The 27806-nt window shown below is 44.9% G+C and overlaps 1 protein-coding gene across 2 annotated transcripts in view; it reads left to right on the forward strand.

Moving 5' to 3' along the window:
• The first annotated feature begins 8537 nt into the window (after window positions 1–8537).
• Window positions 8538–27806, forward strand: part of OLFML2A (olfactomedin like 2A) — a 115622-nt gene continuing 96353 nt past the window's right edge. For both annotated transcript variants that reach the window (XR_012725313.1, XM_075324130.1), the window contains exon 1: window positions 8538–8651. Coding sequence is in view for 1 of the 2 variants with exons in the window: in XM_075324130.1 (XP_075180245.1) it covers window positions 8586–8651 (66 nt within the window). In the remaining variant the exon portion in view is untranslated. The remainder of the gene's footprint in view (window positions 8652–27806) is intronic.

Consider the following 27806-nt stretch of genomic DNA (forward strand, 5'->3'; position numbering starts at 1 on the left):
CCTGGATCTTTGGCATCCCAGCCATGTGTTCCGCCCTGGATTTTTGGCATCCTGGCCATGTGTTCTGTTCTGGATCTTTGGCATCTTGGCCATGTGTTCCACCCAGGATCTTTGGCATCCCGGCCATGTGTTCTGCCCTGGATCTTTGGCATCCTGGCTATGTGTTCTGCACTGGATTTTTGGAATCCCGGCCATGTGTTCTTCCCTGGATCTTTGGCATCCCGGCCATGTGTTCTGCCCTTGATCTTTGGCATTCCGGCCATGTGTTCCGCCCTGTATCTTTGGCATCCTGGCCATGTGTTCTGCCCTGGATCTTTGACATCTCGGCCATGTGTTCCCCCTGGATCTTTGGCATCCCAGCCATGTGTTCCGCACTGGATTTTTGGCAACCCAGCTATGTGTTCTGTCCTGGATCTTTGGCATCCCAGCCATGTGTTCCCCCTGAATCTTTGGCATCCCAGCCATGTGTTCTGCCCTGGATCTTTGGCATCCCAGCCATGTTTTCTGCCCTGGATCTTTGGTATCCCAGCCATGTGTTCCGCCATGGATCTTTGGCATCCCCGCCATGTGTTGCCCCATGGATCTTTGGCATCCCGGCCATGTGTTCCTCCATGGATCTTTGGCATCCTGGCCATGTGTTCTGCCTTGGATCTTTGGCATCCTGACCATGTGTTCTGTCCTAGATTTTTGGCATCCCAGCCATATGTTTCACCCTGAATCTTTGGCATCCCGGCCATGTGTTTCATCCTGGATCTTTGGCATCATGGCCATGTGTTCCATCCTGGATCTTTGGTATCCTGGCCATGTATTCCACCCTGGCTCTTTGGCATCCCGGCCATGTTTTCCCCCCTGGATCTTTGGCATTCCGGCCATGTATTCCACCCTGCATCTTTGGCATCCTGGCCATGTATTCCACCCTGGATCTTTGGTCTCCCGGCCATGTTTCTCACCCTGGATCTTTGGCATCCAGGCCATGTGTTCTGTCCTGGATCTTTGGCATCCTGGCCATATGTTCTGTCCTGGATTATTGGCATCCCGGCCATGTGTTCCACTCTGGATCTTTGGCATACCGGCTATGTGTTCCTCCCTGGATCTTTGGCATCCCGGCCATGTGTTCCACCCTGGATCTTTGGCATCACTGCTACTTTGTTTTTTCTGTTCTTCTAAAGTTTTGCACCCTAAGTATTTTGCCCTTAAGGCAATGATTACTGTGCCCCCTATGCTATTTTATATAAAGAAAAATGTAAATAAATAAGACCCCATATATAGGAATGATTTTAAGTCATGTTAAGGGTTAAAAATAGTCTTTTACACTTTAGATATCCTGGGCTTTTGGTCACACACAAGAAAGACACAAGATCACTGTTACTGCTTTTGATATCATGTGCTTGTTGTTGGAGATTCGTAATAAAGTCTGGAAAGAAGGAAGGACTGAAATATTCTTCATGAGTCATCACCCGTCTGATACAACTATCTGCGCGAGCGTGATGAATGTTACAGATACTTTATTGCTAATCCACTTAGCTCTGTGAAGTCTAATGTATCAGACAAGACCTGTGAGAAGGAAACAAGCATGGGGGTATGTGGATTGTGTGGATTTTCATGCAGGCTATGCTCCTGTGGCCATTTGCCATACTGTACAAAGTCTGCGCACCCACCACCTAGAGACCTAAAGCGCACCAACCACCTAGAGACCTAAAGCGCACCCACCACCTAGAGACCTAAAGGACACCCACCACCTAGAGACCTAAAGCGCACCCACCACCTAGAGACCTAAAGGACACCCACCACCTAGAGACCTAAAGCACACCCACCACCTAGAGACCTAAAGCACACCCACCACCTAGAGACCTAAAGCACACCCACACCTAGAGACCTAAAGGACACCCACCACCTAGAGACCTAAAGCACACCCACCACCTAGAGACCTAAAGCACACCCACCACCTAGAGACCTAAAGCACACCCACCACCTAGAGACCTAAAGGACACCCACCACCTAGAGACCTAAAGCGCACCCACCACCTAGAGACCTAAAGGACACCCACCACCTAGAGACCTAAAGCACACCCACCACCTAGAGACCTAAAGGACACCCACCACCTAGAGACCTAAAGCACACCCACCACCTAGAGACCTAAAGCACACCCACCACCTAGAGACCTAAAGGACACCCACCACCTAGAGACCTAAAGCACACCCACCACCTAGAGACCTAAAGCACATCCACCACCTAGAGACCTAAAGGACACCCATCACCTAGAGACCTAAAGCACACCCACCACCTAGAGACCTAAAGGACACCCATCACCTAGAGACCTAAAGCACACCCACCACCTACAGACCTAAAGGACACCCACCACCTAGAGACCTAAAGCACACCCACCACCTAGAGACCTAAAGGACACCCACCACCTAGAGACCTAAAGCACACCCACCACCTAGAGACCTAAAGGACACCCACCACCTAGAGACCTAAAGCACACCCACCACCTAGAGACCTAAAGCACACCCACCACCTGGAGACCTAAAGCACACCCACCACCTACAGACCTAAAGGACACCCACCACCTAGAGACCTAAAGCACACCCACCACCTAGAGACCTAAAGGACACCCACCACCTAGAGACCTAAAGCACACCCACCACCTAGAGACCTAAAGCACACCCACCACCTAGAGACCTAAAGCACACCCACCACCTAGAGACCTAAAGCACACCCACCACCTACAGACCTAAAGCACACCCATCACCTAGAGACCTAAAGCACACCCACCACCTAGAGACCTAAAGACCACCCACCACCTAGAGACCTAAAGGACACCCACCACCTAGAGACCTAAAGCACACCCACCACCTACAGACCTAAAGGACACCCATCACCTACAGACCTAAAGGACACCCATCACCTAGAGACCTAAAGCGCACCCACCACCTAGAGACCTAAAGGACACCCATCACCTAGAGACCTAAAGCGCACCCACCACCTAGAGACCTAAAGGACACCCACCACGTAGAGACCTAAAGCGCACCCACCACCTAGAGACCTAAAGCGCACCCACCACCTGTAGGCATCTAAACTATACCAGTCCTTTTGCCAAAAATCTGTAAAAAAAAAAAAGCATAGTCTTGCTGTACGCATCCCCCACAACAAGTTTTTGTGCACGTTCCAGTCTAAAAGATCCTGTAACTTCCTTCATTCTCGAGGTCTGTAACTTGCAATGACTTCTTTTTTAAGCAGGCGGGTTCTCTCCATTAGCATCTAGTGCGCTGGAAACTTACCTGCCTCTATGTTGTGCCTTTATGCCATTTGACAGACAAGGGAGTTTAACACTAGAACTACTGAGGTAGTCATTTTGACTACTTTGCACCATGTATTTCTATATAGGTGTCACGAGTCCAGTAGTTCTAGTGTTAAAGGTAATTTGTCAGCAGTTTTTTTCAATGTGATCAAAGAGCAGCATGATGTAGGGGCTGAGAGCCTGATTTCAGTGACGTATCACTTACTAGGAGGTGTTTCAATAAAAACAGTGTTTTATCAGCAGGAGATTAGCACTACAGGACTAGGTGTCTCGTGCTTTCTAGTCCTCCAGCATGTGTTGCTGTTTCAATAAAAAATCAGTGTTTTATCAGCAGGAGATTATCACTACAGGACTAGGTGTCTCATGCCTCCTAGTCCTCCAGCATGTGTTTCTGTTTCACTAAAAATCAGTGTTTTATCAGCAGGAGATTATCAATACAGGATTAGGTGTCTTGTGGCTCCTAGTCCTCCAGCATAAGTTGCTGTTTCAATAAAAATCAGTGTTTTATCAGCAGGAGATTATCACTACAGGACTAGGTGTCTCGTGCCTCCTAGTCCTCCAGTGTGTGTTGCTGTTTCAATAAAAATCAATGTTTTATCATGACTAGGTGTCTCGTGTCAGTTAGTTCTCCAGCGTGTGTTGCTGTTGCACTAAAAATCAGTGTTTTATCAGCAGGAGATTATCACTACAGGACTAGGTGTCTCGTGCCCCATAGTCCTCGAGCATGTGTTGCGGTTTCAATAAAAATCTGTGTTTTATCAGCAGGAGATTATCACTGCAGGACTAGATGTCTCGTGCCTAATAGTCCTCCAGTGTGTTTTGCTGTTTCAATAAAACTCAGTGTTTTATCAGCAGGAGATTATCACTGCAGGACTAGGTGTCTTGTGCCTCATAGTCCTCCAGCATGACTTCAGTCAGAAAACTCCTATACAGCCAAATCAGATCTCATGCTTTGCACTGATGAGAGACAACAACCCGAAACATGTGTTTCAAACTAGAGATTCTGCATTGGCTTTTAGCCTAAGTAATATGGCAAGGCTCGTTAAAGGGTAGATATTGACGTTTAGGATTGGTACTTCCAGTAGATGGCGCTAGAGTTCAAGTTCTCGTCCTCTATGAAGATGCAATTTGCACATCAAAATGGCAGTATCCAGCCCAGTAAGTGACACATCGCTGGAATCAGGCTCTCAGCCCATACATTGTGCTGCTCCCAGATTACATAGCAAACACCTTTACTAATACTGTAGGTGAAATGTGATCATGTGCATCTCCCTTTAATTCAATGAGCCCAGTGTAATATATAGTTGTGCTGAGTCCTTTTATTTCATATATCAATTGTACCTGTGAAAATGCAACTTTCTACGAGAAGCAGAAACCTACTTCTTTCTCCTCCTGGATCACTCTAAATTTATGGGTAAAATCAGTTAAATCTGTATTACTAAAGACAGACTTTCCCATTAGTGAGATAGATGACAATTGGTGCTTTTAAAGTTCTATGGAGGAGGAAGGAACTCGAGGCAAAGATAGAGGTTCTCCATAGAACATAATGAGCACCAACTGCCATCTCCTATCTCAGTAATCCTCCTGGATCAGCCTATATTTATGGGTAAAAACAGTTAAATCTGTATGCAGGGAAGAAAGCCTTTCCCATTCCAGTGATAGGAGATGACAATTGGTGCTTTTAAAAGTCTATGGAGGAGGAAGGAGCTAGAGACAGAAACAGACGTTCTCCTAAAATGAGTTACATTTCTCCATATACTTTCCCATTAGTGAGATAAGAGAAGACAATTGGTGCTTTTAAAGCTCTATGGAGGAGGAAGGAACTAGAGGTGGAGATAGAGGTTCTCCATAGAACATAATGAGCACCAACTGACATCTCCTATCTCAGTAATCCTCCTGGATCGCTCTAAATTTATGGGTAAAATCAGTTAAATCTGTATTTAGTGAAGATAGATGTTCCCATTACTGAGATAGGAAATGACAATTGGTGCTTTTAAAAGTCTATGGAGGAGGGACAAGCTATATGTATACAGTGAAGACAGATTTTCCCCATTTCTGAGCTAGGAAATGACAATTGGTGCCTTTAAACGTCTATGAAATAGGAAGGAGCTAGAGACAGAAACAGACATTCTCCTGAAATGACTGTTACATTTCTCCATAGAACATAATGAGCACCAATTGTCATCCCCAATCTCAGTAATCCTCCTTGATCACTCTAAATTTATGGGTAAAATCAGTTAAATCTGTATTACTAAAGACAGACTTTCCCATTAGTGAGATAGATGACAATTGGTGCTTTTAAAGTTCTATGGAGGAGGAAGGAGCTAAAGACGGAAACAGGTATTCTCCTGACATGACAGTAACAGTTCTACATAGAACTTAATGAGCACCAACTGTCATCTATCTCGGTAATCCTCCTGGATCGCTCTAAACGTATGGGTGAAAACAGTTGAATCTGTATTCAGTGAAGACATACTTTTAACTATTACTGACATAGGAGATGACAGCTGGTGCTTTTAAAATTCTATGGAGGAGGGAGGAGCTGACAGCTGGTGCTTTTAAAATTCTATGGAGGAGGGAGGAGCTATCTGTATTCAGGTAAGACAGACTTTCCCATTCCAGAGATAGATGACAGTTGGTGCTTTTAATATTCTATAGAGGAGCTAGAAGTGAAGACAGACGTTCTCCTGAAATGAGAGTACCACTTCTTCATAGAGCTTAATGAGCACCAACTGTCATCTTTTATCTCAGTAATCCTGCTGAATCACTTTAAATGTATAGGTAGAATTAGTTAAACCTGTATACACTGAAGACAGACTTTCCCATTACTGAGATATGAGACAATTGGTGCTTTTAAAAGTCTATGGAGGAGCTATGTGTATTCAGTGAAGACAGACTTTCCCCTTACTGAGATAGGAGACAATTGGTGCTTTTAAATTTCTATGGCGGAGGGAGGAGCTAGAGGTGAAGATAGAGGTTCTCCTGAAATGACTGTAACAGTTCTCCATAGAACGTAATGAGCACCAACTGTGATCTCCTATATCAGTAAACCTCCTGGATTACTGTAAATATATGGGTAAAATCAGTTAAATCTGTATTCACTGAAGATAGACTTTCCCATTACTGAGATAGGAGATGACAGTGCTTTTAAAATTCTATAGTGGAGGGAGGAACTAGCTGTATTCAATGAAGACATTTTATGGAATTACTGAGATAGGAGACGACAGTTGGTGCTTGTAAAAGTCTATGAAGAAGGGAGGAGCAAGAGGCAGAGACAGACATTCTCCTGAAATGACAGTTACATTTCTCCATAGAACATAATGAGCACCAACTGTCATCTCCTATCTCAGTAATCCTCCTGGATCTCTCTAAATTTATGGGTAAAATTAGTTAAATCTGTGTTCAGTGAAGACATACTTTCCCATTACTGAGATAGGAGTGACAATTAGTTCTTTTAAAATTTAATGGAGGAGGATGGAGCTGGAGGCGGAGACAGACATTCTCCTGAAATGAATGTAACAGTTATACATAGAACTTAAAGAGCACCAACTGGCATCTATCTCAGTAATCCTCCTGGATCGCTCTAAACTTATGGGTGAAAACAGTTGAATCTGTATTCAGTGAAGACAGACTTTCCCTATTACTGAGATAGGAGATGACAATTGGTGCTTTTAAAATTCTATGGAGGAGGAAGGAGCTAGAGGCTGAGAGAGACGTTCTCCTGACATGAATATAATAGATCTCCATAGAACTTAATGAGCACCAACTGCCTATCTTAGTATTTCTCCTAAAATGACTGTAACAGTTGTCCATATAACATAATGAGGACCAACTGTCATCTCCTATTTCATTAATCTTCCTGGATCACTCTAAATTCATATATAAAATCAGATTAATTTGTATTCAGTGAAGACAGATTTTCCCATTACTGAGATAGGAGACAATTGGTGCTTATAACAGTCTATGGAGCAGGGAGGCGCTATCTGTAGTCATTGAAGACGGACTTTTCCATTTCTGAGATAGTAGATGACAATTGGTGCTTTTAAAGTCTATGGAGGTGGGAGCAGCTAGAAGCTTAGCCAGACATTCTCCTGAAATGAATGTAACAGTTCTCCATAGAACATAATGAGCACCAACTGTCATCTGCTATCTCAGTAATCCTCCTGGATCAAAATAAATGTATGGGTAAAATCAGTTAAAACTGTATTCAGTGAAGACAGACTTTCCCATTACTGATATAGAAGATGACAATTGGTGCTTTTAAAATTCTATGTAGGAGGGAGGAACTAGTGTAGGAGAAAGACATTCTCCTGGAATGACAGTAACAGTTCTCCATAGAACTTAATGAGCACCAACTGTCATCTCCTATCTCAGTAATCCTCCTGGATCACTCTAGATGTATGAATAAAAACCGTTAAAACGGTATTCAGTGAAGACAGACTTTCCCATTCATCAGATAGAAAATGACAATTGGTGCTTTTAAATTTCTATGATGGGGGGAGGAGCTATCTGTATTCAGTGAATACATTTTAGCCCATTAGTGAGATAGGAGATGACAGTTGTTTCTTGTAAAAGTCTATTATGAAGGAGAACTTTTTTTATCTCTACTGGCTAACACGGTACAAAGATATATTTTACCTGTATTATGAAGGAGGGAGGAGCCAGACATTCTCCTGAAATGACAGTTACATTTCTCCATAGAACAAAATAAGCACCAACTGCTATCTCCTATTTCATTAATCCTTCTGGATCACTCTTAATTCATGAATAAAATCAGTTAAATTTGTTTTCAGTGAAGACAGACTTTCCCACTCCATAGATAGATGACAATTGGAGTTTTTAAAATTTAATGGAAAAGGGAGAATCTAGAGACAGAAAAAGACATTCTCATGAAATGACAGTAACAGTTCTCCAGTTCTCCATATAACCTAATGAGCACCAACTGTCATCTCCTCTCCATAATGGGAAAGTCTGTGTACAAATACATTTGGAATTCTGAGAGTGATAGATTAGTCCTGCAGTAGAAAGAAGCAGATTTCTTAAATAAGATATATTACACATTTTCTCATTTTCATGTGGGGGGAATATACTAAAGATATTGTTTACATAACATCAGTACATGTGGTGTGCAGAATGGTAAATGATGGGAGTTGTGCTGTTGGCTGGGATGGGAGAGGTGTTGCTCCATGCTCCTCCTTTCCAGCTGAAGAGGCTGGGAGACAGGGAGAGGGAATCAGTGCAGCACTATCAGAGCTGAGGGAGGCAGCACCAGGAATCAGCAGCCATGTGGGGATATATACAGTGTGTGCTCCTCTCCCTCCTGCTCCCTCCAGCCACAGCAAACAGCAAGGTAGGAGGATTCCCACTTCACTGCTTCTCTATGAACTTGGGCCAACAATGTATCAGGAAAAAGGGAAAGTTTACTTCTGGACCTCTCCTGTATTTGGCTTTATCAGAGCTGTCTATGCTGCAGAATAGGAGGAAACACCAGGAGTCTGTCTGGTCCCTTTGAAGGCTTTTTTTTTTGGGAAAATGTCCCATGCCCATATATCACCCCCTCCCTGTGTCATATCTGCAGAGCTGGATTTATATGGCATCCAACCTCAAGCAGATGAATTATACCCAAATATCCCCCTTTTAATCTCCCCAGCTGTTCTCCTGTATGGGATATCACTGCTGGGGTGACAGGTGCGCAGAATGTATCAGGGGTGTACATACTTTTATTGTTTTTTATGTTTTTTCTACTCTGAAATTCTTTTTATACTTATTGCATATGTTGTTTCAGGTGGGAAGTAAATTGTATCTATGTAATGTACTTTGTAACATTGCAGAGAATAATCTTAGGGTTTGTTTACAAATATAGCAAAGTTGTTTTGTCAATAATGCTTTGGCTGCACATAGTGATGCTTGACTGTGCGTCTTTTCCTATGGGTCTGTTCACACTGGTTAATTAATCCAGGTTTTATATCATTTTGTCCTGGCATATGGCAAAAATATACTGTATATTCTGTATATATCCTTTTACCTTTTTTTGCACTTTGTTCAATAGCAAAGTAGACTGTTTTGCTTTTGAGAGTAAACTTCTTTTGGGGAAGACTGTTCTCTTTTTGGGGAAGACTGTTCTCTTTTTGGGGGTAGACTGTTCTCTTTTTGGGGTAGACTGTTCTCTTTTTGGGGGTAGACTGTTCTCTTTTTGGGGGAAGACTGTTCTCTTTTTGGGAGTAGTCGGTTCATTTTTGGGGGTAGACAATTTGTTTTTGGGGGTTAACTGTTTGCTTTGCTGAGAGTAAACTGCTTTTGGGGGTAGACTTTAATTTTGGGGTAAACTTTAATTTTAAGGGTAGACTGTTTCGCTTTTGGGGTAGACTGTTTGGCTTTTGGGGGTAGACTGGCTTTTGGGGACAGACTGTTCACTTTTGGGTATAGACTTCATTTTTGGGGGTAGACAGTTGGCTTTTGGGGGCAGACTGTTCGCTTTTGGGGGCACACTGTTCATTTTTTGAGGTAGCCCGTTTTGCTTTTGTGGGTAGACTGTTTTGCTTTTGGGGGTAGACTGGTCTGCTTTTTGGGGCACACTGCTCATTTTTTGAGGAGACTGTTTCTCTTTTGGGGGTAGACCGCTCTGCTTTTGGGGGTAGACTTTTGGCTTTTGGGGGCACACTATTCATTTTTTGAGGTAGACTGTTTCGCTTTTGGGGGTAGACTATTGGCTTTTGGGGGTAGACTGGTCTGCTTTTGGGGGCACACTATTCATTTTTTGAGGTAGACAGTTCTGCTTTTGGGGGAAGACTGTTCCACTTTTGCATATATTTTGCGCTAACAACACATTATTGTACCTTTTGTATTCATTAACAATTTTGCACCATTTGCCGTCTATAATCTCTGTGTTGCTCTGTCCACCGCTGGCTTCAGAATGAGTTAACTGAGAATCGGTCAGTGAGCTCATTCTATTTACCAGGAGAGTTAATAACTCTTTTAATGGTCTTTTTCTGAGCTCCACATCAAGTCTAATGTGCAGAGAAATAAAAAGCCAAACATTGAAAAATGTTTTAATAAAACCCAATTGCAAAAATAATTTTTAACTCCAATTACACGCATTTAGGTAAAAAAAAATGTGTCCCCATAGTTGGACAATCCCTTGTGTATACAGTAAATGTGGTATACATTTTCCTTTTACTATGGAGTCCAATGGACGAGTGCCGACATGATTTATGGGTTTGTAGGAGCCTTCTGTTCAAGTCGTATCTTGGGATTTCCTCCAGATGTACATCTCCTATTCTCTTCCCATTACTTAAAACAATTTTTTCACATTTTTTCTATCATTGCACAATCAATAATGGAAGAAAAACCCTAAATGAAGTGTTATTTGGACGTGTGAACATACCCAGGGCCGGCACAGAATGGTCACTGCCGGCAATTCAGCAGCTCCACATCAATAGAGCCGCTCTTCTTCTTCCATTCTGCTCTGTAGACTGGACGGGACTGCCGGCGTAATGCTGATTGACAGCCGGCTCCCCGCGGTTAGGCTGCAGGGGGCCGGCTGTCAGATCAGCATGACGTCACCAGTCAACAGCGCAATTTTCAAAGTGACGTCAGCAGCTTCCTTTTTGGATGTATTGAAAAGACCCTATACTCCCTCCCCTCCCCCATTTAAAAAATCTGCACCCCATATATAATGACTGCTCAGTAGATGTGGACAGCATTGTATCTGGAGAGAGCCCCCAGCCGTATAATTTCTCCATTATTTCATGCCCTGTCGGTGTCTATTCTACACTGATAAGGTAACCTGTTTTTCCCTGCTGTTTTGTTAAAACTACAACTCCCATCATGCCCTGACAACATGTAGCTGTCAAGGCATGCTGGTACTTGTAGTTTTAAAACATATACAGGTTAAAATCTTTCCTTTTGATAAATCCATGTGATTTCATAGGATTTGGTGACACCATAGGACTGCTAGGTATGACCTAGAGATCAGTCTTATTAAACTGGTGGAATAAATGGGCAGCTTGGTTGTATTTTCCTAGTATCCCCTGAGGCTGTTTAATCCCAAGAATGCTCAATCTCCTCCTAAACTCATTGTCTATTGGACTGCTGGAAAGTATAGTGCGTAAATATTGAAAAGTGCGTAAATTTCATTCTTAACAATGCTCAATCTCCACTAAACTCATTGTCTATGGGACTGCTGGAAAGTACAGTGCGTAAATATTAAAGAAAAGTGCGTAAATTTCTATCTCCTCTAAACTCATCGACTATGGGACTGCTGTGCATAAATATTGAAGAAAAGTGCATACATTTCAATCTTAAGAATGCTCAAATCTCCTCTAAACTCATTGTCTATGGGACTGCTGCAAAGTACAGTACATAAATATTGAAGAAAAGTGCGTAATTTTCAATCCCAAGAATGCTTACTCTCCAGTAAACTCATTGTCTATGGGACTGCTGGAAAGTGCAGTGCGTAAATATTGAAGAAAAGTGCATAAATTTCAATCCCAAGAATTCTCAATCTCCACTAAACTCATTGTCTATGGGACTGCTGGAAAGTACAGTGCGTAAATATTGAAGAAAAGTGCATAAATTTCAATCCCAAGAATGCTCAATCTTCACTAAACTCATTGTCTATGGGACTGCTAAATATTAAATATTGTCATCAGTCCCATAGTCAATGAATTATGCAGAGGCCGAGCATGCGCACTTCCACTTCATTCAATCGAGGCTGCAGACATTTCTTAGGGTCTAACTGCTCTGTGCTCAGAAACTTAGGGGGATCCCAGCAATTTGACTGCCAATCACACTGCAAATTATTCCCTATCCTATGAATAGGCAAATAACCCTTTAATATTTTTTTTCTTAGAGGGATTTGTAAGTATGAAATATAAATAAATGTCCAGGGATCAGCTTTATGGACATTTCTGCAACAATTTCCTCTACAATGTGACCCCACCCCCCAAAAAAATGTGATTCTCCATTCATTGTCTATGGTACTGGCAAAAATATTTCATTCCTTGCTGTATCCGGAAGTCCCATTTACAACCAAGTGAGTGGAAGTTGAGCATGGGCATCTCCATTCTCAGTAATTCAACAGCCTGGTTCGCAGGATGGTGGGGGTCCCAGTAGTTAGACCTCCAGTAATCAGCAAATCGTGCTGGCCATTAGAGGCCAGAAACCTATAACTAAAAATATAATTTAATTAAAAAAGTACATTTCCCTACTCTTCCGGCTCCATTCGGTCCCATATGGGTGGAAAAATAAAAAATAAAGAACTAAAATAATGTAGTAAATCTTTTCAAGTGGAAAAATAAAGAAGTAAAATAATATGGTTGCATAAATATGCACACCCTTACATATTTTCAAGTGAAAAAAAATAAATTAAAAAATGGCTAAAATATTGTGGTTGCATAAAAATGCACACCCTTAAATCTGGTTTGCTGCGAAAATAAAAGTAAAGAACTAATGTGGTTGCATAAATATGCACACCTTTAAATCTTTATTTGGGGGAAAAAAATAAAGAACCAAAATAATGTGCTTGCATAAATATGCACACCGTTAAATATTTTCAGGTGGAAAAATAAAGAACCAAAATAATGTTATTGCATAAATATGCACACCCTTAAATATTTTCAGGTGGAAAAAATAAAAAATAGCTAAAATAATGTGGTTGGTTGCATAAATATGCACACCCTTATACTAATATTTTGTTGAAGTACCCTTTGAACTATTAACAGTATTCAGTCTTTTTTGGGTAGGCGTCTATCAGCATGGCACTCTGTACCCACTCTTCCTGCAGTAGCTCCAAACCTCCAAAGGGTTTTTGATGTGCTGAAAGGTGAAATTACTCTTCATCTTCAGGTATTTTGAACTCCTAATTTCACCTTCAAAATTACCTCCATTCTGGCGAAAGACCCAGTTCCCTAAAAACTACCCTAAAGTATAAAGCTGCCTCCACCATGCTTCACTTTGGGTATGGTGTTCTTTTGGTAATGAGTAATGTTGACTTTGTGCTAAATATACCTTTTGGAATTACAGCCAAAAAAAACAACATTCTTTTGGCAGGCTTGATGTAGGTGGTTTTAGCAAGACATAACCAGGTTTGGATGTTTTTCTGTGTAAGAAAATGCTTCTGTCTTGCCAGGTAAAATATATCTTTGTACCGTGTTAGCCAGTAGAGATCTTCTGTCTTGCCAGTCATCTGAAGAACACAGGAGGTTGTTGTCACATTGTCGCAGTATACAACTACTACTTGCTCAAAGTTCCTGCAGCTCCTTTAATGTTGCTATAAGCCTTTTAGCCGCCTTCTGCACCAAGTTTCTTCAATTTTTGAGGGACGTCCAGTTTTAGGTAAAGTCACTGTAGTGCCACTTCTTAATGATCGTCTTAACAGTGTTCCATGGTATATCTAATACTTTATACTTCATAAAGTGACATTAAAGGTGGAAAAAGTTATTCTTCTTTGCAGGATTATTTTTACCTGACAGCTTGGCATTTTAACAGGGGTGTGTAGACTTTCTATATCCACTGTACATGTGCATTTTATTAAGATATTCGGGCCTCGTGCACATTTGATGTGTGGATTTATGCATGTGGAATAAATAAGTCTGATATATTCATTCCACATGTCACATGTGCATGAGGCCAAAACATCTTTTCTTCAAGGCCTGAAGTGTCACTCTGGAATAAGTCTCATTCTGCTCCCGAATCCTACGTTGGGCCAAGAGAAAAGATCTTTGGATCTCCGACATCGCGGAGAGGACTTCACTATGCATCATGGGGTTGAATCCCGGTGTGTGCGCACAGTGTGTGGCGGTCTGTGTGCACCTGCCCTGTGTATGTAATCCTCTACTCAGGACAGATGCACTCTGTGCCATGGCATCCAAGTACCATCGCCAAGTACCACCACCCGTAGAGAACACTTGCCTGTTTCCTCCTCCAAGCACCACCACCAGCACCGCCTTATTTACACAGCATTATTTCCATCTCTTTGGCTATCCCTGCTCGTGGGCTGCACTTTGCCCATGTGTGCTTTATCCTACGGATATAGGATAACTTGGTATTTTGGGAACTACCCCTTAAGGCACATGGGTGGTAGGGAACACTTGCCTGTTTATTCTCCTCCAAGCACCACCGCCAGCACCGCTGTAGCATTATTTCCATCTCTTTGGCTATCCCTGTCCGTGGCCTGGATGTGACACGTGGAATGAACTAGGCCCATGTCTGCTTTATCCTAATGATATAGGATAACTTTTTATTTTGAGAACTACCCCTTAAGGCACATGGGTGGTAGTGAATGTTTGCCTGTTTATCCTCCTCCAAGCACCGCCGCCATCTCTTTGGCTATCCGTCCGTGGGCTGGATGTGGCCTGCACTTGGCCCATGTCTGCTTTATCCTACTGATATCAGATAACTTATTATTTTGGGAACTACATACCCCTTAAGGCACATGGGTTTTGGGGAATGTTTGCCTGTTTATCCTCCTCCAAGCACCACCACCAGCACAGCCGCCATCTCTTTGGCTATCCCTGTCCGTGGGCTGGATGTGGCCTGCACTTGGTCTATTTCTGCTTTATCCTACTAATATCGGATAACTTAGTTATTTTGGGAACTACCCCTTAAGGCACAGGGGTGGTAGGGAACACTTGCCTGTTTATTCTCCTCCAAGCACCACCACCAGCACCGCCGCCATCTCTTTGGCTATCCCTGTCTGTGGGCTAGATGTGGCCTGCACTTGGCCCATGTCTGCTTTATCCTACTGATATCAGATAACTTATTATTTTGGGAACTACCCCTTAAGGCACATAGATTTTAGGGAATACTTGCCTGTTTATCCTCCTCCAAGCACCACCAGCACCGCAGCAGCATTATTTCCATCTCGTCTGTTGGATGTGGCCTGCACTTGACCCATGCCTTCTTTATCCTACTGATATCGGTTAACGTTGTTATTTTGAGAACTACCCCTTAATGCATAGGGGTGGTAGAGAACACTTGCCTGTTTATCCTCCTCCAAGCACCACCACCAGCATCGCCGCAGCAGCATTATTTCCATCTCTTTGGCTATCCCTGTCCGTGGGCTGCATATGACCCGTGGACTGCACTTGGCCCATGTCTGCTTTATCCTACCAATATCAGATAACTTTGTTATTTTGGGAACTACCCCTTAAGGCACATGGGTTTTAGTGAATACTTGCCTGTTTATCCTCCTCCAAGCACCACCAGCACCGCAGCAGCATTATTTCCATCTCGTCGGCTGGATGTGGCCTGCACTTGGCCCATGCCTTCTTTATCCTACTGATATCGGTTAACTTTGTTATTTTGGGAACTACCCTGTAAGGCACATGGGTGGTAGGGAGCACTTGCTTGTTTATCCTCCTCCAGGCACCATCACCAGCACTGTTGCGTCATTATTTCCATCTCTTTGGCTATCCCTGGCCGTGGGCTGGATATGGCCTGTGGCCTGCACTTGGCCTATGTCTCCTCTATCCTAGTGATGTCGGATAACTTGTTATTTTGGGAACTACTCCTGAAGGCACATGAGTGGTAGGGAACACTTGCCTGTTTATCCTCCTTCAATGCTTACCTTCTAATGTGACCATATACCATAGACAGTGGTTCGGCCAATGCTTGAAGGCCGATAGCCATCTCTTCTGACTCCCCTATATATATGCGCGCTCAGTAAGTTTCTACCAGACACCTCTAGGAAGGACTTCTCTACAAGGGAAATAAAAAGATTGGGCATATTGAGTCGATATGCTTGATCCCGCTCTCTTTTGTCATCATGGAGATGCTGGAAGCCATCATACACATTACCATTACTGTGACCAGCCGGTCCCACAAAAATTCAGCAGGTTCTACCAATTTTAATTGATGGCGGCCTTAAGTCTAATATATCATGCCAATAAAACTTGCTAAACCCTCAATTACCGCGTGAGTGAACGTCCTCCTCCATCACAAAATTCCTGGCTTCTGTTGAATCTGGGATCCATTCCCTGACGGAGGGGGGGGGGGGGGACAGTAGGAATCCATTCGATGCGGACAGCTGCTCCTCACAAATCTTGGTTTTAAGCCGACATTTAACCCATTCCGTCCTGGGACTGATTTACATACCGCCACCAGCTTAGATCAACCGCAGAGCAAGATTTCGTTTTTCCAAATTTTCAATATTTTTCTGCTGAATTATCAAAGTTTTGAATTAAAAAATGTCGTCCGCTCACCTCATTTACCTAGGTCGCAGTCCTCAGAAGTCGCTCGGAAAAAAACATGGCGAAAGTTAATGAATTCCTTATAGCAAGAGAAGAGTTCCAGCGCTGAAAAGACTTGACCAAAATGGTGACCTGTACCTATCTACTATTCGATATTTTTGAGCTTTCTTGTTCCCCGTGACCTAAGTGGGGGCAGCAGAGTCCGGTAGTGGCACACTCTTCTTCCCATAGCAGTAACGCTGAGTATGAGAGTCATGGGACAGTGTCCGAGATGTAGCTTGAATCTCCTAGACCTCAATGCACCACCTATAATTGTCGCGGGCGGGGAGGTGACGCTGCGCTCACCACGCTCGGGTCCGGCTACTGCTGCTCGGTGGCTCGAGCGGTGGGCTGGATCCGGGGACTCGAGCGGCGCTCCTCGCCCGTGAGTGAAAAGGGGAACGGTTTTGGGGATTTATTGTCCGTGACGCCACCCACGGTTGTGGTGAGGTTGTGACACCACCGCTGCTCTAGACGGGGATCCCGGGAGCGATGACAGGGAGCAGCTTGGATGTTGTTTTCTCCCCTCCGTGGGTAGGGGGGTTGGTTGTCCCGGGGCCCGGTGAGGGAGGAATGGCAGGCGGGTTACAGGGCCTGGTGAGGTGCAGGGTCGCGGGGGCAGCGCGGTGCCACACGGCACAGTGGTACTCACTCAGCCAATGATGAATGCAAAGTCTCCGGTAAAACAGACGGCTGGATGGACGGGTCCCACAGACGGCTGCGGTGGTTCTTCTCCCGGTAGGTTGGTGGTGACTGCCTTTCCCTGCACCTGTGTTATGTTCTCGGTTCTGGTGGCTTCCCACCGGTAACCCGCTCCCCAGCTTGGATGGAGGCTGAGGGAGCCCCTTTTGCCCGCAGGCTCTGGCCCTGGGAACTGTAGCCTTGGCGGTGACTGTATTTCCCTTCACGGTTTGAGCGGTTGCCTTCAATCGGGTCTTGACTGCTGGGAAACCCCGGAGGTTCCCTTCGCTAACGGATTTGACCGGTTTTACGGCGATTCCAAGCTTGGTCGGGGTCCGTAGGCCCTGCCGAATGGTGCTGGCTTCTCTTCGCTCCCCAATCCGGTACCGGCGGGCCACCCCCGGTCCTTACGGTTCACATCAATCAGCCTCTCCTGCAGACGGTCACCACCGTCTGCCAACCTTGCTGTATGTGCCCGGGCCACGCACCCGGACACCGTCAGTCTGCTCCACTACCACTTCACTCCTCAACTCCTCGAACTCAACTCAAAACTGCCCTTCCTTCCTTTTCCCGCCTCCAGGACTGTGAACTCCTCGGTGGGTGGGGCCAACCACCTGGCTCCACCCCCTGGTGTGGACATCAGCCCCTGGAGGGAGGCAACAAGAATTTTTGTTTGACCTAGATGTGCCTAGCTGAGGTGTGGGGTGTGTTGTTGTAGTACCTGTGACGTCCTGGCTTGTCCAGGGCGCCACATAATTATACCATTTATGATTCTGCGCCTTTTTGTGAGGTGCACGGTACCCTTGGGGCATTTTGGTACCAGGGCGTCTTCTATAACCAAAACTACTGGCAGACACAAACAAAAAAGGGCTCCAGTGTCACGCACGGACTTGGGGAAGGTCCAGCGTGCAGGCGAGACATACAACAAATAGGGGTATATCAGGGACACTTAATTAATGGTGGGCTCAAGTGCTAGTGAGGGGGAAGATGGGACACCACCTGCACTGCTAGCTAGTCCCTATACAGGTTACTCACCTGTCACTGAGCAGGATACCTGAAGCTCTGGGACACCCTGCTGTAAACCCTGGCTAGTGAGCTGGCAGGTAAGGATCACTAGTCCCACCACAGCACTAATACAAACTGAAGGGAAAGGTACGACAGACAGGGGAAACAATAAAAGGATAAGCCCAGCTTCTAGGCTGCAGTCACACACCAAGAATAGAGCCTACACCGCTTCCCAGCAACAAGGGCTCAGCAGCTCCTTCCACCTTCGAGGCCTAGCTTCAAAATGGATTCAGAATAAGAGGCACCCTCTGCTGGGAGATGTGACCATATATAGGGGAAGGGAATGATCACCAACCGGAAGTACCTGAGACCTGAAGTCAGAAGCTGCTGGAAAGCAAAACTGACATTAACCCTTTCAGCACTGAAGGAAAAGGAATATGTTTAATGTGAGGAGTCTCAGATGGCAAAGAGAGACTCTGGCCCAGATCCTGTTCCAAATCTCTAGTAACAGAGACACGGCTGTTAACAGAGAGTAGTAGATAGGGATATCAAACCGCGCCACTGACTCAGCCGATCCAGGAGATTATGGATTGATGTTGCTTTTATTCATTACACAGATCAAGTCAACGCGTTTCAGGAGTCACAGCTCCCTTCATCAGGACAGACTGGCAAGCAAAACAAATCTGGAGATTTGTTTTGCTTGCCAGACTGTCCTGATGAAGGGAGCTGTGACTCCTGAAACGCGTTGACTTGATCTGTGTAATGAATAAAAGCAACATCAATCCATAATCTCCTGGATCGGCTGAGTCAGTGGCGCGGTTTGATATCCCTATCTACTACTCTCTGTTATCTGCCATTTTGGGTCCGCTGCCGTGGCTTGGATTTCTTAATATGCTGTTATAGGCGTTGTGACTTTCACAACCCCTATAGGTGAGTAAGATCACCCTCCTTGACTCCCCCCCATTTTTCTGGGGTAAGACCCTATTGCGCTTCTTTTCCACAGTGTTTTCCAGAGACACGGCTGTGACACGCTGTTCAAGAACAATATATGGGCCCGTTGCAGCCCTAGAACTCATCAAACTGCACATTTCCTCTGCTTTGGAGGTAGAAGTCACCCCCCCCCCCCACCCCCCCCTTACCTCTTGGGACCTTGTGCGGCTCCTCAAATGACCATGGCTTTCTTTTGGATAGGCTATCATTATCAGATCGTTTTGGGTTCCGACTGCCGCCACCCACCTGAGTAGCTCAGTGAAGGGGTTGCTGGTGTTTCTGTAAATGTTGGATCCCCCTCATTATCAGACATGACTGTAGATTTTGTAGTGGCTGTGCCTTTTATTACCTGTCACGTCCTCACCAGAGTCCGCTCCTGTGACTTCTGCTTCGGTCACCAGGTGCCACCGCATTCCCGCCATGGACACTGCTGGTGATAGGAGAGGAGTCAGTGCCAGTAGCTCTGGTGAGCGCAGGCTCCGCTCATCCACTAAGCTGGGTTTCCCTGGGATCTGCAGTACCACTGGCTGACTGTAGGTGGCGTGTGTCTTCCAGCTGAAGTTACCACCTTTCAGCCACATCCAATGGGAAGACACCACAGGCTTCTTATTCCCCCTCCTGTCTGCTGGTCACTGCCAGATATCGTGCTGTATTCTTGCTAGTGTCTGGTTCCTGCTCTGAATATTGATCCCTGTGTTTTGACCTCTTACTGTTCTCTGACTACCATTTTTGTACCTCGCTGCCATCTCCGGTTTTGACCTCCGCCTGATTTCCTGACTACGCCCTTGTTTGCTGATTTTTTTTTTTTATTTTTTTTTTTTCTTCCCTGTTCTGCATCTCCTGGTTTGACCCTGCCTGGTGACTACTCTCTCGGACTGCTGCCTTCCACAGGTAGTGATCTCCGGGGCCCTGTAGTAATTCCAAATCCCTGTATAGGGGTTAAAGGGATCCTGCTTAGTGGGTGGCTTTCCTCTATCCTGTCCGTGACAACCATTCTTAGACTGTGGTTCCGGGCAGGCAGACGTTACATTACCACTTGGACATATGAATGGCACCGTTGACTTTTACTGGAACGACACCTATCCGTAAAAACATTGAATAGCACTTGTCCGTGAAAATCTATTGTCTGAATGCACCCTTAGGGGAGGTCATCAATATCAGATGGGTGGGGGTCTGACACCCGGACCCCTCACTAATCAGATGTTTTCAGCTAAGTTGCAGTTTTTGGCAACGGCCATTACATGGTGAACAGAACTGTGCCGTTTTGGCCATCCGGGAAACGGTTGATCATTAGAGGTGCCGGATCATCAATATCATGAGGTTGGACAATTCCTTTAAATTTTGGCACAGAACCTTCATTAGTCGCTTCGGCTTCTAAGGTCATATGTTTGTATTAAGCTTTCTAAAGCTTGATGAGGACAATGCAATTACATTCTTGTCATATTCTACAATGAAAGGATAATCGGCAAAGAACGGCTGCAGATGCCGCACGGTAGACCGGAAATGCTGATCGTAAACTACAAACACGTTCACCCCCATTAATCCTGCTGAAACCGAAGCCTCGGCTCCCTCAAAGTGGTTTTACCGAATTCTGTTACAACATATTAGATGTTTCACTTTAATGGTCCTTTCCCCTTAGTCCCCTTCGTTTACACTAAATCACATGTAATGTATCATTACATATAGTGTATTCACATGATGGGGAACTAGTGTGAATTGCCCAACGCACGTGGGAATGTGTTAATATAATTATGTCATATGTACTTTATAGCAAATGTAGTTAAAGAGGTTTTCCAGGATCAATGTACATTTCTGCAGTCATTCTATGTGACTGCACATTGTCGATTTGTGACATTGTGCAATATGCACACTGTCAGGATTCCTTTTTATTAAGCATGTATAGTCAATTTCACACTAGGTACGGGGAAGTACTACGCAAACAGCAAAAGGGAAGGGAAACCCTGTGTCTAGTGAAAGGGGAGATGTTGACCCCAGAACTTACTACTGGGGTTCCTCGCCACCCTAGATAGGTTCTGGTACGAGGAAGTACCAAGTGAGCTGCGAAAGGGAAGGGGAGATAATGACCCCTGACCAAACCTACTGCTGGTCCCTCACCACCCTAGACAGGTTTTGCACCTGTGCGTCGAGCCAGATACCTAACCCTAGGTATCCCTAGTGCTGGACCCTAAATAGGGAACGGATGAGATGAGCTCTTCGTCAACCCTACTAAACACTATAGAAGACACAAGGAGGACACACAGGGAAAATGCATGAACTACTTATCATTAGATGACTCAGGCAGAAGGTCAGCAGAGTTTTCAGCAACAATACCACAAAGGAGTACAAGGCACCTGCTTGCAACCAAGGCTTGAATGAACTGAATAATATTGCCAGCACCAAAAAGGAAGGGGTATTTAAACACTAAGAGAATAACAGCTGGGTGGAAGGCGAGCTCCTGATGGGTCCAAAAGGGAAGAGAGCTGAATCCAGCAGGAAAGCTACCTATACCAATAAATACTGACCGCAGGAACAATGGAAAGTCAGGGAGCATTCTGCACAGCCAAACGCTGTGACCTTCTATGGCCAAAAACCATATAACTGTCTGTCTCCCATAACAGTCATGTGCTGGCTAGCTTCTTATGTGCTTCTTTCAGTCCTTCTGAGAGAATAGCATGTTTGAGGTCCCTATAATCCTATTTGAGCTGGAAACAGATGAGAATCTTGACAGTGAGCACATTGCACACTGTCATGATCCAGCATTTTGTACAGTTGCGTAGAGTGAATGCACAAATTTTATATTGGCCTTGGAAAACACCTTTAATAACATATAACGCAAATAGTCCGAGTACAGATAGGCATGGACCCCCAAAATTGTAGGAGGGAAGAGCTCAGTGTGTGACACATTAGAGGGCATCACCGGATAAGCAAGAAGCTTCTGGAAGGTTATTAGGTTAATTAGCCCAGTGCTGCTAACGAGTCTGCAGGGATTACCGGAGTGACTGCCGTCACCACATATCCTAAATATCCTGTGTGGTCCGTTAACCCTTCCCCTATTAGATCTCTTATTCTTCAGTGGATCCAGTCATATCCATTAGTTATGTTGAGTGCTGTTATGACATTTTTTTTTTTTTTTATTACCCTGATCAAAAAGTTTTCTCATTTAGTGATTTCCAAAGTTTTTTCACCATTTGCACAAACAGATGGGAGAAATATGTATTTTTTTAATTTTTTTTTTTTTTTATGGGCAAAACTGAAGCGTTTCCTCGTGTAAACTGCAACTTTTGGTGGAGTTTTTGCTTCTTTTTGCTTTCTTCTTTTTTTCATGGGTTGTTTGAGTGGACCCACTATAAAAAAACTCATATTTTTGGTGACCATTCGTGATGAGCGGGCACTACCATGTATTATCTAGTTTTTTGGTGTTTTTATGTCACCTGCTTTTAACTTGCACCTTATTTTTCTTTTAATTTGTGCCCTTTTAAAGTATATTTAAAGAGTTTATCCACTACTGTACTTTTATATTGATGGCCTATCTTTATGATATGTCATCAATGTCTGATTGGGTCCAACACCCTGCGCCTCCAATGTAATCACCCGCTCTTCGTGCCGCCGACGGCAGCAGGCAGCTGGAAATGCTCAGTTCCAAAGCTGTCACGTCTTCTGATAGCGGCCGCAGCCGCGTACCACACATCCGCCTCTTATAGATTTCAATGGGAGGCGGATGTGCAGTACCCAGACGGGCCAACTCTGGAACTGAGCATTTCGGCCTGCCTCCTTGTGTCTTCCTGTAGCATTTAGTGGGGTTGACAAAGAGCTCACCGCATCCATTCCCTATATAGGGTCCAGCACTAGGGATACCTAGGGTCAGGTATCCGGCTCGGCGCATAGGTGCGGAACCTATCTAGGGTGGTGAGGGACCCCAGGGACCAGCAATTGATCAGCAGTACATCTTCCCTGGACTGTGCTGGTGATATTATTCAGTTTATTCTAGCTCTGGTTGCAAGCAGGTGGCTTGCTCTCATCTGTAGTAGCTTTGCTGAACTCCTGAGTCATCTGTGGATAAGTAGTTCATGCTTTTTCACCCTTGTTTCTTCCTTTAGCATTTTGTGCAGTTGACGAAGAGCTCAATCCCAACCCATTCCCTATTTAGAGCCCAGCACTAGGGATACCTAGGGTCAGGTATCCAGCTCAGCGCATAAGTAGACCCCAGGGACCAACTGTTGATCAGCAGTACTCTCTTGGTGCTTAAATACTTCCTTCTTTCCTGGACTGGTGCTGGTGATATTATTCAGTTCAGTCTAGCTCTGGTTGCAAGCAGGTGGCTTGCTTTCATCTGAAGTATCATTGCTGAACTCCTGCCTGAGTCATCTGTGGATAAGTAGTTAATTCTTTTTCACCCGTCTGTCCTCCTTGTGTCTACCTTTAGTGTTTAGTGGAGTTGACGAAGAACTCATCCGATCCGTTCCCTATTTAGGGCCCAGCACTAGGGATATCTAGGGTCAGGTATCCGCATAGGTTTGAAAACTATCCAGGGTGGTGAGAGACCCCAGGGACCAGCTGTAAGTTTAGTCAGGGGTCACCATCTCCCCTTTCCTAGATGCGGGGGTCCCCTTCCCTTACCTTTAGCCGCTCGTTTGGTACTTCCTCGTACCTAATGTGACCGCAACTATTGGCACTAAAAAGTGGCAACACAATGTTAAGCCAAAATTAAAGAACATTGTATGATTTTACATAAATTTATCCACCACGTGCATCACTTGAAGCACTCAGTAACCAAAAAAGTCATGAACGCCACGAGACAAATGAAGAAAACAGACTTAAAAAAACAAAATCTCTCCATGCTGGATCATGACAGTGTGCAGAGTGCACAATGTCAAGATTCTCCATCTGTTCCCAAATATGTAATATATATGTCATATAATAAACTGGAAATTTTCCCGGCACATACTCCAAATGTGCACTGAAATGCAATTCTTTTGTGACATCCACTGTAAGGGTAATTCTATATAAATTATTTCTGTTAGTATTGCATTGATTCAGACAAACCTGATAATATCATCAGCAATTCAATAATGCCAAAGATATTAAATCTATTCCTGACATAATACTTTCCTTAAAGGGATAAATCAATTTTACAGTTAAAAAAAAATGACAAAGCACCTGACACTTCCCAAGAGAATACACCATAACGCAAGGACATGGGATAAATATCTAGATAAGAAGAATTCATCCAGAAGTATATTTTTAATAAAGAAAAATGTAGTAGAAAAAAAATGGGGAACTGCCAATGGGGTTTCAGGCAGTGTGTCCCTCCACCCCTATGCACGTTTCACCAAGTTTATTTTGGGGGTGTGATTGAACCAATGGATGATAAGGTGTTTATTTGAACTGGTCAGGTGCAATGTGCACCCAGAACCACAAGCATTTCTGGGCGCATATTTCTAATCCCTGCCTAACTGTTCCAGTATTTCTAAAGATCTTTTATAATATGCTAATGTAGCGCCCCTGAACCCTTCCGGGCACTACTAGGTACTGCATCCTGCGACGGATGCATTTCCTACCCTCAGGGACCTGGAAGCTCAATGCCGGTACCAATTAACACACATAACATCCTCAGTTCCTTCACCCAGACAGGGATGACTGACTAGCTGGCGACCCAATGGATGGCCACCTAGGGGTGGAGCCGATCCAGTCGACTAGCCAACAACCCGGGGGGAGAAGAAGAGACAGTGAGTATGGAGTTTGCAGAGAGTGGAGGAGACGGATGTGTCTCAAGACGGGGTCGTGTAATGGTGGCCTGACTGGTTCAGGAGTATGGTTGCCAGGGAGGGTACGACGAGGTACCCCTGGAACTAAGGCACCGACGGGGCACAGGGCCCTAGGTTAGGTGAACGTTTCAAGCTGCCTGACAAATACCTGCAAAGTGAGGGGACCATCCAGCACCTCACTGACCCAAGAATCTGGGGGCACTAGCAGTAACGATTGAGCCAGGGACCGGTACAGAACACCGACCCTACACAGTTCACACTGCCCGCCATACGGACAAGAGTGTGACAACTGACAGGAGGGAACCCTCAGACGCTCCAAGCTAGAAGGTTCCACAAAAGAGTGGTGCAGGGGAAAGAAGCCATCAGGGTACCACATCGGCATTGGGACTACAGGGACGAGAGGTCTGAACCAGCGTCCAGCATTATCACCTGCTGTGAGTGAAAACCTGAGTTGCACTGCATTCCCATCGTGTGGTCTCCGTTCTTCCTACGCCGCACCCCATCATCTACACTCTGGAGCTCAGCTCTACTTGCTGCCATCACCACCATCCCCAGTGGACAAAAACTGTGCAGCGGCGGCTCCAACTACTTAGCCGCAACCCATAAGTGGCGTCACAACATAAACTTTTTCATATCCCCTGTATATAAACCCTTTTTAAAAGCATCCCTTGGGTCACGGAACCGGGCAACAGCCATAGCACACCCGTGACACAGCATCCCCGTACATATACGGCCCGGGACCGAGTACCCCATAATACTAATGAGAGCAGGGACTAGTCGCAAGGGTGTTATGTCCCCCACTAGTCCGTCCCAGGGACTGGGTTGTAAATTTCTTGATTATGTTGCGCTCCATGGACAAAGGAACATCAAGCTCTCTGGAAATGGACTTGTATCCTTGAGATTGTTGATATTTTTCATCAATTTTGGTTCTCAAGCCCTCAGACAGTTTTCATCTTTCTGTTCTCCATGCTTAGTGTGACACACAATTAAAACATTGAGTCTTCTCCCCTTTTTATCTGGTTTTTGGTATGATTTTCATATTGCCCACACCTGTTACTTGCCCCAGGTGAGTTTTAACGAGCATCACCTGCTTGAACAAGGTTGTGTGGCAACAATTTTGTGACTTTGTGTGAAATTATGTCCAATTTTCCGTTACACAGATAGGAAATAAACGTGTATAACAAAACGTGTGTAATTGCAATTATTTTCTTTGAGAAATACTTAATTTTCTGGAACAATTTCACACGTGCCAACTCTTTTGGACATGACTGTATCTAAAATAATTACTGCGGCATCTTATACGATCTAAGTGCCCTTGAATGTCAGAAGACCATTACTATAAGAAGCAAGGAGCCACTCCTGTTATGTAGATTGTATATAAAATTCAGTATCATCTCATTCTCCCGGGGTATTGCAGACTTCTTGGTGATAGAGGACACTGTAGTCTATGGGCTTGTGTCAGCTGTTCCTGGTATATTACTGTAGGAAAGAAGGTTTTCCTGCTTTCACCCACCCACAAGGGGTGGGACGGCGATTAAATGTTCCCATTGAATTCTCCTGGGTGTAGGTGTTTCTCTGCTGCCTACGTAAGGGGGATTTCGTTATTAGACACGGTTACAGGGGTCAGATGACATTAACATTTTTGTGCTGGGCATTTTTGATGCGAGGGAAATAAATGCGTGAATGTGTTGGAGTAAAAAATATTGCTCTAGAGACCTGATATGTAACAGCCTGTATGTAATTCCATATATCTTTGTAATGTGCTCACAGTACCACTTCGGCCCCATTTCTGAGTTCAAAAAGGTCACATAATCCCTCCAGATCTTATCTGCTCATTTAGCACTAAAGTCGAGTCTACAGGTCACGAGTAGTGATGAGTGGGCACTACCATGCTCGGGTGCTCAGTACTCGTAACTAGTGATGAGCGGGCACTACCATGCTCGGGTGCTCAGTACTCGTAACTAGTGATGAGCGGACACTACCATGCTCGGGTGCTCAGTACTCGTAACTAGTGATGAGCGGACACTACCATGCTCGGGTGCTCAGTACTCGTAACTAGTGATGAGCGGACACTACCATGCTCGGGTGCTCAGTACTCGTAACTAGTGATGAGCGGACACTACCATGCTCTGGTGCTCAGTACTCGTAACTAGTGATGAGCGGACACTACCATGCTCGGGTGCTCAGTACTCGTAACTAGTGATGAGCGGGCACTACCATGCTCGGGTGCTCAGTACTCGTAACTAGTGATGAGTGGGCACTACTATGCTCGGGTGCTCGGTACTCGTAACTAGTGATGAGCGGGCACTACCATGCTCGGGTGCTTGGTACTCGTAACTAGTGATGAGCGGGCACTACCATGCTCGGGTGCTCAGTGCTCGTAACTAGTGATGAGCGGGCACTACCATGCTCGGGTGCTCGGTACTCGTAACTAGTGATGAGCGGGCACTACCATGCTCGGGTGCTCTGTACTTGTAACTAGTGATGAGCGGGCACTACCATGCTCGGGTGCTCGGTACTCGTAACTAGTGATGAGCGGGCACTACCATGCTCGGGTGCTCTGTACTGGTAACTAGTGATGAGTGGGCACTACCATGCTCGGGTGCTCAGTACTCGTAACTAGTGATGAGCGGGCACTACCATGCTCAGGTGCTCAGTACTGGTAACTAGTGATGAGCGGGCACTACCATGCTCGGGTGCTCAGTACTCGTAACTAGTGATGAGCGGGCACTACCATGCTCAGGTGCTCAGTACTCGTAACTAGTGATGAGCGGGCACTACCATGCTCAGGTGCTCAGTACTTTTAACTAGTTATGAGCGGGCACTACCATGCTC

This window comes from Anomaloglossus baeobatrachus, chromosome 9 (genome assembly GCF_048569485.1).
Source record: "Anomaloglossus baeobatrachus isolate aAnoBae1 chromosome 9, aAnoBae1.hap1, whole genome shotgun sequence".
Classification (NCBI taxonomy): Eukaryota; Metazoa; Chordata; class Amphibia; order Anura; family Aromobatidae; genus Anomaloglossus; species Anomaloglossus baeobatrachus.